Source organism: Pleurodeles waltl, chromosome 2_1 (assembly GCF_031143425.1).
Source record: "Pleurodeles waltl isolate 20211129_DDA chromosome 2_1, aPleWal1.hap1.20221129, whole genome shotgun sequence".
NCBI lineage: Eukaryota > Metazoa > Chordata > Amphibia > Caudata > Salamandridae > Pleurodeles > Pleurodeles waltl.
In genome coordinates, this window is record NC_090438.1 from 750277610 (window position 1) to 750292369 (window position 14760).

The window sequence follows — 14760 nt, forward strand, 5'->3', positions numbered from 1 at the left end:
GTTCTAGAGGGTGGTGAGAGCTGATTGGTTGTCTCTCAAGTTTGGTCCTTTTTTATAAAATGACTATGAGATGTTACTAAATTAAGAGGCCTAGTGCCTCTGAGCTTTATATGCAATTGAGTATGGTTTTTGTATTACACCAGGGACTCCCATCTCGACGACGGTGAATGATTCAAGCATGTGAATCTATGAAAGTTCCAATACTGGAGTAACCTGACATCTGATGTTGAGCTGTGACGGACTGTTGGCTACCCCAAGAATTCTGTTGTCCTGAGAATATACATCATCCTTATCATCTAAGAGGTGTTAAGGAGGGTACAGTAACACCTTACTTGGCAAAGTATGCATTGGTAAAATTGTAGAGGATTTTTTCCTCACAGTTATCAACGATAGTGACAAGAATTTTGGTCTCCCAGTGTTTGTCGTTGCCAGCTCCTTAGTCACTGTGTCTAGCCGGCAACGGGTCTTTGTTGACGGTTGCCTCGTCAACGGGTATGTCGACTGAGTCTTTCATCGGCATGTCTTGTCGCCGATTCCCTCGTCGATGCGTGTGCCGTCATCAGATAAATAGTATTCGGTGGTGTCTTTTTATATATTCTGGCAGTTATAATCGTCGTCGATTATAGTGGCAACGATGTGACGATCATAGGAGACACCGCTGTGGTAAACGTCAACGTGATTGTCGCTGTTATCGTAGACGCGGTCGTCAACACCTATGTCATCAACTATTTTTTCGTTGATGAATCTTTCTTGTCAGTCTCTATAGGGAATTTCTTTAGTTTTGTAGTTGACGGTAAAGACAGTAAAGCACTTTTTGGAGGTGCTTTATTGATGGAGTTGTAGGCTCTGAGTGAACCTTTTTAAGGCCTTTAAATGAGTTTCTGTTGATGAGGAATAGCTTTCCTGACCTTTCTTGTATTCCGATGAAAGGTGTTTTAAGAGATTGAGAGACTTGTGAGAAGGCCTCACTCTCATCAGAAGAAGGGCATTCCACTGCTTTTTGCCTCTGTAGCCATAATAAAAGTCTCCTTTCTCAGTCTTTAAGAGTCTTATGAGTAAAGGTGTGACAAATTTAGCAATTTCTCACCTTATGATCCAGATGTTGACAGTTTATACACTTCTTATGTGATTCATCAATATGAAGTATTTTCTTCACACAAGTGTCACAATCCTAAAAAGTCATTTTTTAGTTTGTTGGGACATCTTGTCCACTGGAAAAAAAAAATCGATATATCTGACTGAAATTTTCCTGTCAGTGTAGCTGTAGAGAACACAAGCTGAGCAGAGCTCAGAGAGAGACTCCCTTCACACGACGTGTGGTAGAAAATCTGAGGGAAACAGCAGCTGTGGGCAGTGTTCTAGAGGGTGCTGTTGCCTGATTGGTTGTAGTTCAGAATTTGGTTCTTTTTTTTATTTTATTAAAAAAACATGGATGGGCTATAGCAGTCCCTGTGTATACCATTGAGGCCTAGTGTACTTACTATTATATATATATATTTAAGGTTATTGTGGGGCTCCCACCTCGACGGCGGAGATGATTCAAGCATGTGAATCTATGAAAGATCCAATATTGGAGAAACTCAAAGAGCTTTTGGGGTCCAAACAATGAAGTATCTCCTCCTCTTTCAAGGAATGAGACAGAGCAAAAACTTTTGGGAATGTGATGGACTGTTCGACATGAGTGAGCCACATCCTTTGGCAGAAAGGCAACCAAGTTCTCAGCATTAGTTTGTCCTGAAAGGTGGTGTAGCAACTGTATACATAAAGAGCACGAAGCTTACTTAAGTGGAGCTGAAGTTATCGCAATGTGAAAAAAAGTCTTTAGAATCAGGAAACATACAGTGCAGCAATGTGGAGGCTCAAAAGGGTGCATATAAGAAAAGTTAAGGTCCAAATTACGATCCCACTGTGGCTTCGTGAAGGGTTTAGGAGCTAACATGTAAACTAAGTTAGTGGTTCCTAACCTTTGGACTTTTGTGGACCCCTACTTTATCATTCCTGGAACTCGGTGACCCCGAACGAATAATTATTGGAATCCGGGGACACCCACTGAGCCATTACTGGAAGCCAAGGACCCCGGCCTAAACACTGTTGATGATTTGAAACACAAAACAATATACAACAAGCATTTTCAACGCAACGGGTCGCGCATTTCCTCGAGTTACAGCGCTTACCGTTGTAAACACCTAACTGGACTTTTCTTGCCACACTAATAAAAAGAGGAAAAAAAACACAGCGCGATCGCGGGTGTTTTTTTTTCATTTGTGTGGCTGACATCAGCGACGGGCACTGAATGAGCAGGAAACAATAAAAAAAAAAAAAAGCATTTGGAATGCCATGCTCTCGTGTTTGCTCGAGAACAGAAAATGTGTGAGGGAGAATAATGAATGGAATAAACAAAGTCACACATCACTGCAGATGAAAAGTAAGTAATAGACTAGAGCCCTGTAACAGAAACAGACTGGGGCCACTGAAGCATCCACCGCTCTGGTCAAATGCTATTAGCCTTTGAACAAAGTAATCCCTAAGCACATGCTACATAGGCACAAGTGGAAGGGTACAAGTACTAGGGCCATGCTCCAGGGGAGTGTACAACTGCGGAAAAGGTGGGACAAAGAGCAAGGATTGACCACTATCAAGCAAGGATTTTTTAAGGACACTGAAACAAACCAGTGAAAAAGCAGAGACCCCAAAAAGAAGTATAGAAGTATATACTAAAGCATATACTAAAGTATATACAAGAGGTCTCGAATGCTCGACCTAAAAACTACAATTCAAACACATACACAAATGAGAACATATTTTATTTATTGTTGCAAATAAAAATAAAAAAAATAAAAACATTAATTTTAAGAATAAGGTTGGAGCTTTTCTAAATTCAATTGAAGCCACACATCATTAATGCTATATTTTGTTTGATGCACCTGCACTGTTCTCACAAATAAATCTGAGGATACTAATTTAATTTTTAGCCTCCAATTTAAAATTACTTGACATTTACAGTAGACTTTAAAATTTTCAGTTGTACATTTAACCACTTTATTTATATACACTTTATTCATTTGTTAATATTATTTAATTTTGTAAGCCGTTGCGGACTCCCCGAGGAGGCTCCGTAGACCCCCAAGGGTCCCCAGACCACAGGTTTGGAACCACTGAACTAAGCCTTTAAGGAACTACATGACGATTTGAACAAGGACAGCTAGTTAGGCAAACGCAAAAAGGTCTGACAAATACATTTAAGGATGCTCACTATAAGTACTTGCTGGGCCAAAAACAAGATAAACAATGCACCTAACATTCTGACCTGCAATAGGTCTATATTAGGCGTTCCTCAACAACCAGAAACGGATCCCAGGTTTAAGAGTAAAAAAGACTTTTTAGAAGTACACCTAGCCACAAAGATGACGTTCACTACTTTGTGAGGTTGCTCGAATGCAGTGAAATGCCACTGCTTAATCTCCATGGAGGGAGGTGCATAATGGCCAGGCATGGGTGCAGGACCCTGCCCTGCTGCTGCAACAGAGGATCCCCCCAGAAGCAGCAGCCTGATCAGAGGACAGAGCCTCATGCCCAGAAATCCTAAGAACCACTCTCTCGTTGTCCATGTAGGAATCTCATGCGCTCCTATACGCAGAATGAGTCTCCAAGAGAGTCTTCTTGGGAACTCCAGTGAGTAGAAGTGCTGACATTGCACATTCTCCGAGATCGATTGACTGAAGAGATTGAGCCAGAGTTCTCCCAGTTATTGAAAGATGCCTTACACCACCTCAGGATGAAACTGCTATTTGTGAGCCACCCGTTGTTGCCAGCTGAGTTTGTTCACCATGATTCAGCCAGTTCAAGAGGTACAGGTCATCCTGTCAAAGGACAGCTCTCCCTTTGCTTCAATATCACATGGCAGTGGTGTTGTCGGTGAGAAACTGAACCAGCTTCCTCTTCATGGATGTCAGTAAGGCAATCAACAACAAGCTAATGGCCCGCAACTCTAACAGGCTGATGTAGAGACCGATTTCGACTGAAGAACACAGTCCTCCGAGCTCCAACTCTCCTAGGTGACCAACTCTCCAGCAGTAATGCTTCTGTCACCACTGTCAGAGTTAGATAGGGCAGGGAGAAGTATCTGACGCTGGTCCAACTGCTGTTAGGCAGCCACTACTGCACATCATTTGCAGTCTCTTCTGCAACTTGGAAAGAATATGACAGGTTCTCTTGGTTTTTAGCCCACTAACACTTCAGAGGCTGCTTATGCCATCTCCCATGGTTGACTAGCAGGACATCAACACTACAAAATAAAGGAAGAGTCTGTGGGGCTGCAGGAAATAAAAATATGCAGCCTGCAAGTCCAAGGACACAATTCAATCCATCGGACCCATGGTAGAAAGGATCTAGGTCTAAGTCAGCATCTTGAATTTGTCCTTCTACATGAAGGCATTCAGAGGGTGAAGATATAAAAATCGCTTGAGTCATACATCATTTTTTGGAAACCACAAAATAACTGGAGTAACATCCCTTGCCTTTTTACTACTGGACCACTGAGGCCAAAAGCAACTGTACTTCATGCTTTAGGATGGGTGAATGATCTGTTGAAGTCCGAGTGAAAACATTCAGCATGTAAGAAGGGGAGGAGAAGGATGTAAAGGAAAGGGTGTAACCTCTCTGAGCAACCTGCAACATCCACTGACCTGTCTAAAGGCGGGCCAGACAGATAGGAAAAAACGAATTCTTCTCCCGATTGGCCAAGCATGAGATGGGAGAACAAATCAAAGTGGACTGGGCAAACTAACAGTGGGCAAGTGAAAAGAGACTGCTATCCTTGATGGTGTGCATGACCTCTGCCACCATCAAGGCTTACTGAGCTGTGAAATGGGCTGCACTGGATAATGCACAGGTTGCAAGAGCTTTTTCCATGGGTAGGGTAGACCCCTGTGAGTATCCTCTGAACGACCTGCACTGCAGGTGGAACTTACAAGCCAGAGGTCAGACCTGCTGTAGTCCAGCTGTCCTTGAAGCGTCACAATGCAGAATTAGCCTTTTCATCAAAAAGTCAGGATCTATCAAAGGCAAGTCCATCAGTTAGATCAACACGTTCCCAGAGAATCCTCTGGTGTGCATCCATGTATGTGACCAGATAATCACACTGGTGCCCAACGCATGTCCAAAATCATCAGTCATGTCTAGACAAGCTCTAAAGACATAGTTGTCTGCATCTTGTTTGTTCTGAATCATCTGAGCCAAGGTGTTTTGAAATTCATTAGGGATAGCCAGCAAGACCTAACTGGCCAGGTCCTAGAGGACATGGATGCATCATGCTAGTAGATAAAGACCCTGAAGGGATCGTAAGGCCAAGCTGGCTTACCAAGACTCTTGTCAAAAACGTCCATGTGTTTTAATTCCCTGTCCGGATGTGCTGTAAGGAATGCATTTGGATTCACCTTACTAGTAGCTGCCTGCTTGCTCTCTAGTCAGGTGCTGGATCCGTAAGGCTGGAACATCCGAGGCAGTCCTCCGAAGCTTTGCTATAGAGTGATTTACAGTGGGCACTGACCATGTCTTCGACGAGGGTGCTGCCAAGGTATTCAGCAGTCAGCAAGGACTCTGGGGCTGCAGGCCCACGCTGTAATATCTCCATCAAAAGGGGTGCCTTGCTTTCTCTAGTGTGGGTCGTTGTAAGTCTAAAACATCTGAGGACTGCTGGAATGAAGGAGGTACTCTCCTCAGTGGGATCCTCGCGTGGGAATAAAGCTGTGTTTCAGGGTAAGTGTTACTGGCTGCTGGCTTTTTGCAGGTCTAGGTGAAAGCTACCATCAAAATAGTGAGGTAAGAGCAAGTTATCAGTCTCCTCATCGCCATAATATAGAATATTTCTAAGCCCTTGAACAGCATCAAAGTCTGAGACCATGGCTTTCCGTCTCCTGTAGTACTGACGCCTTGGTGCTCTCATAACAAGACATGGGACTATCACGGCCAACATCAATTCCTGATCAAAGATGGGCATTGGGACCGGGTCCAGTGCTGCTGCCACTGGAATGTCTGAGCCGACGCTAGGGCTGTTAGCACCTGCAAGGCCTCTGGAGCCAAAGTAGAGGCATGGCTACCGTGTTGCCAAGTAACTAGGCATAGGCAACCCGGCTCAGTCAGTACCTGGGCCGAACCCATGGAGAAGTCCAACTAGGCTGGACTTTGGTGTTGATAAAATTTGACAAAGTCAGAAACAGAGCTTTGATCCTTATGGAAGGGCACTGAAAGAAACAAAAGACGTTACAGCACAGAGGTGGAGCCCTATATGCGGTTCCAGGTCTTCACTTCCAGAGACAGTGTGAGGCCGCTGCATATTCCAATGGAGGCACCTGTCAGGACACAGGGGTAACGGCTTTGAATAATTCTAGATACAGTCTGGCACTTGGAGTTATCCAAAGGTGAGGAGCCTGCAGTGAGAAGTAATCATCAGACTTTACTTTTGCCTATAGTGATTTTACTGTGGCTCCAAGGTATGGTATATGTTCCACTGGGCACGGAACTGACTTTGCTGAGTTGATCTGCAGACCTAAATAAGAGCCAGCATATTCATCATGTCTTGTTGCAGTTCAGAAACAGACGTGGCTTTCACCTGTGGGGCAAATCTTGGTGTCAACTTCAGGCCAAATGGAAAAATCGTGTTAGCAAAGAGAGCTTCCCCACTCAAAAGCTTAGAAACTTCTGGTGTGTCCAAAAGATGTGCATAGAAGATGCAACCTCACAAGTCAGCCGGTTTAGATATAGTGGTCTTGACAATACCACTGAAATAAGGTGGAAAAGAATGGAATCTGATTTGTAGCCAGACTTGACAATATTCAGCACCAGAGCGTCTCGTGATGCTCTGTCACGTGGGAAAACTAAGGGAAATGCACAAAGGTGCTGTGCAGTGTCGGCAAAGATGGTGAGTAACTGTCTTGCCAATGCAGGCTTATCCACTCTGAACATTTGCCTTTCTGAAAAAAACTGCTGCTGCCGTTGTTGCTATGCCAAAACAACAATATGCAGTGATGTGGGTTCCGGGCTCATGTGTGCCACTGGATTCAAGGAAGACTGGCTGATATGGGGGTGAAACCCAAAAACCAGTCCCAGGATGTCTGTTTCCGGTCCAGGTGGGACCTGGCCTGACAGTTCGGGCTGGAAAGTTCCATGGAGAGCAGGGTCAAGACTGATTTGCATATGGTTGGGTCCAAACTGGGATGGCATAGTGGGCACAAAAACAAGGGATTGGGATGTGGCCCGAATGATTGCCAGTGGCAGGCACCTGCAACCAGTGGGAAAGAAGGACAGCTGGAATTCTACTATTTTGAATTAGTTTGGTTGGTATTGAACTTCACTAGTTAAACTGGGTGACATCTTCGTCCAAAGCAATCAGTAAGATCTTCAGTGCTCTTTTTTCCTCCAGCTTTATTGTCCTTAAAGAATAAGTTACTTACCTTCGGTAACGCTTTTTCTGGTGGATACAGTAACTACCTGTGGATTCCTCACCAAAAGAATTCTCCCCTCGCGCCAGCCTTCGACGGAAATTTCTTCTAGCTCTGCACATCAACGATGACGTCACAATCGCCCGACTCCACGCAACGCCACATGACGTCATCCAGGCAATAAGAAGCCGTCATCGACGTGCAGACGTCAGTTATCACCATTTTTTACGCACACACTACTCCAGAATAGACGAAAATAAAACATTTAATATAATAAAATATATATCATAGTTATGAATGCTCGATTCGAGATAGAAATAAATAAATATATATGTACAATTCCAATCCAAAATGTCCTTTTCACTATCTCAGATTGCAAAGGAAAAATATATACAATAAATACAACCATATGCATGTGAAAGCTATATACATATATATACAAGTCCAAGGATGCACACCCAAAGAGATCCTGGTTTGACCAGTCAGGCAACGGGGAGGTGGGTGGGACCGTGAGGAATCCACAGGTAGTTACTGTATCCACCAGAAAAAGCGTTACCGAAGGTAAGTAACTTATTCTTCTGATGGATACACCTACCTGTGGATTCCTCACCAAAAGAATAGAGTCCCCAAGCAGTATAACCTCCGGTGGTGGGTGCCTGAATGGTCAAACCAAGAAATCTTGCAGCACCGAGCGAGCAAAATGGCCATCCCTCCTGACTTCAGAGTCCAAAAAGTATGGAGGGATGCCCAGGTCGCTGCCCTGCAGATGTCAGCCACAGGAACACCTCTAGCCAAAGCCGATGAAGCTGCTTTGGCCCTGGTGGAATGGGCACGAAGCCCCACAGGTGGATCTCTCTTCGCCAAAGAATAGCAGATCTTAATACATAGAATGACCCACCTGGATAGCGTTCTCTTGTGGACCGCTCTACCTTTCCTCTTCCCCACGTATCCAACGAAGAGCTGTTCATCCTGTCTGAACTCTTTCGTCCTGGCGACGTAGAAGCTCAGTGCTCTTCGCGGATCCAGCCGGTGAAGCCTCTCTTCCTCCTTGGATGGGTGTGGTGGAGGGTAAAAGGAAGAGAGAGTAATTGACTGCCCCAGGTGAACGGGTGTAACAACCTTCGGTAGGAAAGCCGCCTTGGTCCTCAACACCACTTTGTCCTTGAAGAAGGAAAGGAATGGGGTTTCTACAGTTAGAACCTGAAGCTCACTAACCCTTCTGGCAGATGTTATTGCCACCAGGAAAACAGTTTTAAAATACTAGGAACCGTAAAGAACAAGAGTGCATGGGTTCAAACGGGGCCCCCATAAGAAAAGTTAAAACCAAGTTAAGGTCCCACTGAGGCATAACGAATGGCGTGGGCGGATACTTATTAGTGAGTCCCTTTAGAAACTTTAAAACAATTGGTGATTTAAAGAAGGATGGTTGATCAGGAAGGCACAGAAAAGCAGATAGTGAAGACAGATAACCCTTAACAGTGGCAACTGAAAAACCTTTATGTGCCAAATAGAGCACAAATGACAAAATGTCAGATAAACCAGCTCTTAAAGGATCTAAACTATTCTCTCCAGACCAGCTTGTAAACTTAGCCCAACGATTTGCATAGATTGACTTGGTGGAGTGTCGCCTGGCCGATAGAATAACTTCCACCACATCTGGATGGAGAGAAAAGGAACTCAGATTGCCCCGTTCAATCTCCAGGCATGAAGATGCAGGCTCTGGAGGTAGGGGTGTAGAATCTGCCCCTGCAACTGCGAGAGGAGGTCCACCCTGCAAGGGAGACGGAGCGGAGGGCACTGAGAGAGTTGGAGTAGGTCCGAATACCACACCCTCCTCGGCCAATCCGGAGCTATTAAGATGACTTGAGCTCGGTCCTGTCGGATTTTCCTTAGAACTCGAGGAATCAAGGGTATGGGGGGAAACGCGTAAAGCAACTGACCCTTCCAGGACATCTGAAACGCGTCCCCCAGAGCTCGTTGCACCGGATACTGGAGGCTGCAAAACAGTGGGCACTGCGCATTCTCTCGAGTTGCAAACAGATCTATTTGTGGATATCCCCACATCTGGAAGATATACAGAACTAGATCTGGATGAAGACGCCACTCGTGGTCGACCGAGATGCGTCGACTGAGAATGTCTGCACGCACATTCAGGACTCCGGCCAAATGATGTGCAATCAAGCAGATCTTGTGGTCCTGAAGCCAGGACCAGAGTCGAAGAGCTTCTCTGCAGAGAAGAAACGACCCCACTCCTCCCTGTTTGTTTATATACCACATCGCGGTCGTGTTGTCCGTTAGAACTTGGACTGACTGACCGCGAATGGAAGGGAGGAAGGCCTTGAGTGCCAGCCGTACTGCCCGCAATTCTAACAGATTGATATGTAATTTCTGTTCCACTGGAGACCAAAGGCCTTTGATCTCCAGGTCCCCCAGATGAGCTCCCCACCCTAGAGTGGAAGCATCCGTTACCACTGAGGCCACTGGAGGGGGCACCGAAAACGGCCTTCCTTGAGACAGGTTGTCGACCGCTGCCCACCATTGAAGATCCACTGCAGTGTCTCTGGAGATCTTTATCGAGTCCTCGAGATCCCCTTTGTGCTGAAACCACTGCCTGCGGACGCACCACTGAAGAGCCCTCATGTGCCAGCGTGCATGAGTGACCAACAGTATGCAAGAAGCAAACAGACCGAGCAGACGAAGGACTTTGAGGATTGGAACTACCGCTCCATTTCGAAACATTGGAACCAAAGCCTGTATGTCCTGAACCCGCTGTGGCGGAGGAAAGGCCTGATTCAATGTAGTGTCCAATACTGCCCCTATGAACAGGAGGCGTTGAGAGGGCTCCAGGTGAGACTTGGGTACATTGACTGAAAACCCCAGGTCGTACAACAATTGAGTCGTCGACTGGAGATGGCACCGCACGAGCTCTGGAGTACTGGCTTTGATCAACCAATCGTCCAGATAGGGAAACACAGCAATCCCTTTTCTTCTGAGCTCTGCCGCTACCCCCGCCATCACCTTCGTGAAGACTCGAGGTGCTGAAGTAAGACCAAACGGGAGGACCCGCAAACTGATAATGCTGTGATCCCACCACAAAACGGAGGATTGGAATATGAAAATACGCATCCTGCAAATCGACCGACACCATCCAGTCTCCTTCGTTCAACGCCAAAAGAACCTGTGAGAGGGTCAGCATTTTGAACTTTTCCTGTTTGAGGAACCAATTCAAAATCCTCAAGTCCAAAATCGGTCTCAGCCGACCATCCTTCTTGGGAATCAGAAAGTATCTTGAATAGCACCCCTGACCCCTCTCTTGCTCGGGAGCCAACTCTATTGCACCTTTTTGTAATAGGGATAATACCTCCTGCTGTAACAGGAGAAAATGGTCTTCCGAACAGAAGGATGGGCGGGGAGGGAGGGTGAGAGGAAATTCCCGAAAGGGAAGAGCGTACCCCCTCTTCACAATGTCGATGACCCAGGAGTCTGATGTTATGACCTCCCACATTGGAAGAAAAAGGGTAAGTCTCCCCCCTACTGGAGACGAATGGACAGGGAATGGTGGAGGACTACGGCTGCTTTCCTTGCTGCACCCCTCCCGAGGAAGAGGAAGAGGCAGAGTGCTGCAAGGCGGCTCCTCTCGTACGGACTCTGCCCCTGCCCCTGAAGGATCTGTAAGGCAGGGTAGAAGCAGTTTGCTGTAGTTCTTGCAGTCTTCCTCGAAAGGAACCACGACCAAATCCTTTAAATCTACGAAAGTCTCTAAAGGCGGATGAGGCCGACAACTGGAGTCCCAAGGATCTAGCTATCGCTCTGCTCTCTTTAAAACGTTCTAAGGCTGAGTCAGCCTTAGAACCGAAGAGCTTTTCCCCATCAAACGGAAGATCAAGGAGCGTAGCCTGCACGTCCGTTGAGAAGCCCGATGATCTAAGCCAAGACTGCCTCCTAGCCCATAGCCCTAGCCACCGAGTCCGAAGTGTCCAAACCAGACTGGATTACTTGCGTCGCAGCCGCTTGAGCATCCGAAAAGAGTTGCAGCATCTCCTGTGACACATTAGGATGGCCCTTTGCCTCTTCCATAAGGGCATGTATGTAACGTCCCAGTATGCATGTGGCATTGGAAGATTTCAGGGCCATACTGCACGATGAAAATGTCTTTTTAGCAGCATGGTCCATCTTTTTCGACTCTCTATCAGCAGGAACCCCAGGAAACGAGCCAGGCGAGGATCTGGAAGAACATGAAGCTTGGACCACAAGGCTCTCCGGAGTTGGTTGCTTGGAAAGAAACACCGGATCTCCAGGCGCCGTCCTGTAACGCCGAGCCACCGCTCTGTTGACCGCAGCGGTGGATACAGGTTTCATCCAAATATCCTTAATAGGGTCCAGCAGAGCCTCATTGAATGGAAGAAGAGGCTCAGCAGAAGCAGTTGTCGGATGGAGGACCTCTGTCAATAAATTTCTCTTAACCTCCGCGGTAGGAAGAGTAATATCCAGAAAGTCCGCAGCCTTACGAATGACCTTATGGAAAGAAGCTGCTTCCTCTGTGATCTCTCCAGGAGAAGCTAGATCCCATTCCGGGGTAGTGTCAAGGCCACTGGCCGAGTCCAGACCCTGGAAGTCACCTGAGGGCTCTACAACTTCTCCTTCCTCCAGGTGTTGCCTCGCGTACTCCTCCTCTTGCAAGAGACGAAGGGCCAGGTGCCTTGATCTAAGTCTGGACTCCAAGCCTGGAGTCGACAAGGCATCAGCCGACGCCGAAGATCTCCGTCGGCGCCGAACCTCGGATTCGTCCGAAGCCGGAGGCTCCGGCTCCACAGAGTTCTTGGACGTCGATGGGATCAGAGGCGAATCCGACGGCGCTGTGGCAGGTGTAGCCATCCTGATCGACTTCGTAGGCATCGGCGCCGCTTCAGACGCAGCAGACATAAACGGGGTGAACGGCGCCGACTTGAAAGACGCCGGAACACCCAAGTCGTAGGCCAAAGGACCAGACGGACCTGCATGACTTCCACCCGGCGCCATGGAAGCAAAGATGTTAAACATAGCGTTCAAAAACGCTGCAGGATCCGATCCCGGAGTCGGGAAAGCCGGGTACGGTTGCTGCTGCACTGGCAAAGCTGCCGAAGAGGGTCCAGGTAACTCCTGGCCAGGAGAACCTTCAGTCAGAAGACCGACCCAGGTGACGGGGTCGCCGGAGGTGGAGGGGTGACGGTCGGGCTTATCTCCCACGCCGGACGACGCCGAGTCGACGGAGAAGCCGATCTAGACCTGGACCATCCTTTGCTCGATCGGCGCCAAGATCCATGACGGCGCCGAGAGCCACTATGGTGATGACGAGACCTAGAGGATCTCGACGAAGACTCCCTCCTATGATGCCTCTCTTTCTTCTTCTTGGACCGGGCCAAGAATAACTTCGCCTCTCTTTCTTTGAGTGCCTTAGGGTTCATGCGCTGGCACGAACCGCATGCCTCGACCTCATGATCGGAACTAAGGCACCAGAGGCAGTTTTCGTGGGGGTCGGTAACCGACATCCGACCCCCGCATTGGTTACAAGGTTTAAAACCAGATTTTCTAGGCTGCGACATCGTAACCGTCAGTTGGTAACAGTAGCTCCCTGTGAGCCTCGAAGAAACAACCGTTTTTCGGGCACGGAAAAAAGGGAACTGACGTCTGCACGTCGACGACGGCTTCTTATTGCCTGGATGACGTCATGTGGCGTCGCGTGGAGTCGGCGATTGTGACGTCATCGTCGACGTGCAGAGCTAGAAGAAATTTCCGTCGAAGGCTGGCGCGAGGGGAGAATTCTTTTGGTGAGGAATCCACAGGTAGGTGTATCCACCAGAATGTGCTCATTTTTTTCTCCACAGTCATATCTCACCAGGCTTTGAGAAATTCTACTTTCCCAGTTCATCAGTCTAGGTGTTGATGCAACCCCTGCCACTCTACATTCTGAAATTTGTTTTCAAATCCATTTAGACATCAGTCAAGTTACATTTGGGTAATAAAAATGCAAAAACAAACAAGCCACTGTGTGGTAAAAAATGATGGAACCTTTGAACAAACCACAGTAAAAGTAAAGATCAGGGAGTCTCTACTATGGATGCTATTAGATGCAAAAGTATATCTCTGAAGATCCTCAACTTACATAAGTTCATTGTTCCTGATGATCTTAACTGCTACTTCTTGATTTGCTCTGGCCATATCTCTGGCTCGCACAACGTTACTGAAGACACCCTGGCCAGTGTAACCATACACATTGTACCTTTTTTCTAAAATTTCACCAATATTCACACCTAAAACGAAAACAAAGGAAAGCGAAAGTTAGGAAATTTCAGTACATTTAAAGACAATTTTAAAATCCATTGCAGCCCTTTACAAATATATATATATATATATATATATATATATATTTAATTTTAAGACCTTTGTTTTTACTTTTACCGTTCAAGGCACAAAAAGCAACAATGTATCATATAACAAGAACTTTTACACGTGCATAAAAAAAGGAAAATGTTACTTACTCTGTAAGCAGCTGTTCATGCTTTGTAGTTCTGTAGATTCACATGTTCTGCATAGACCTTCCATCTACAATCGAGGTCAGATGTTTGCACATTTGATTTCTTCAAGGAAGATTTTCAAGTCAAGATGCATTGTGACTCCTTTAGTGGAAGAGGTGCACATGGACTGACTATATGTTAGATTGTTTGTTGCACAACGGATGAGAGTATGTATGAAGTAGCAGTGAATGTAGCATGGTGTGACATGAGTACTGTGCAGTGTCTGATAGGTAACAAGTGATCTGGAGAAGACACAGGCTCCGAGAAGGAAGGTGGGCGGATTTGAAGCTACAGAGCTACATGCTATGAACAGATGCTTATAAGGCAAATAACATTTTCCGTTTGTAGCCTGTGTGGCTGTAGAAACACATGCTCTGCATCCAATTTAAAGCAGCACCTTCAGCAAGTAGTAGTTAGTCTGTAGTGTTTGGTAAAAGTGTGTCGGGTTGACAAGTCAGCCCCCTTGCATGTGTCAGATAGCAGGATATTGCCTAAAAATGCCACAGCTATGCCTTTTTGAAGGGTCCAGTGTGCTGTGGGTTGGGGCTGGGGTTTAGCTTATGTGTTTGTGGGTCTGGATGCACTTAACTATCCAGCTTGCTATACCAGCCTTAGAGATGGGGTGGCCCTGGTGGGATTTTGCAAAGGGTACAAAGAGCAGGTCAGGACTGCAGAAGGGCTTGGTCCTGTCAGTATGACTCATGAGAGCTCATTTGCTATCTAGGTTTTTAAGAGCTTTCTCTGCTACAGAGTTTAGCAGGAGAAAG

General features: G+C 46.5%; 1 protein-coding gene across 9 annotated transcripts in view; it reads right to left on the bottom strand.

The window, feature by feature from the left end:
* Positions 1–14760, bottom strand: part of PRP4K (pre-mRNA processing factor kinase PRP4K) — a 361290-nt gene that overhangs the window by 189377 nt on the left and 157153 nt on the right. For all 9 annotated transcript variants that reach the window (XR_011199946.1, XR_011199942.1, XR_011199948.1 and 6 more), the window contains exon 9: positions 13582–13729. Coding sequence is in view for 1 of the 9 variants with exons in the window: in XM_069217572.1 (XP_069073673.1) it covers positions 13582–13729 (148 nt within the window). In the remaining 8 variants the exon portion in view is untranslated. The remainder of the gene's footprint in view (positions 1–13581; positions 13730–14760) is intronic.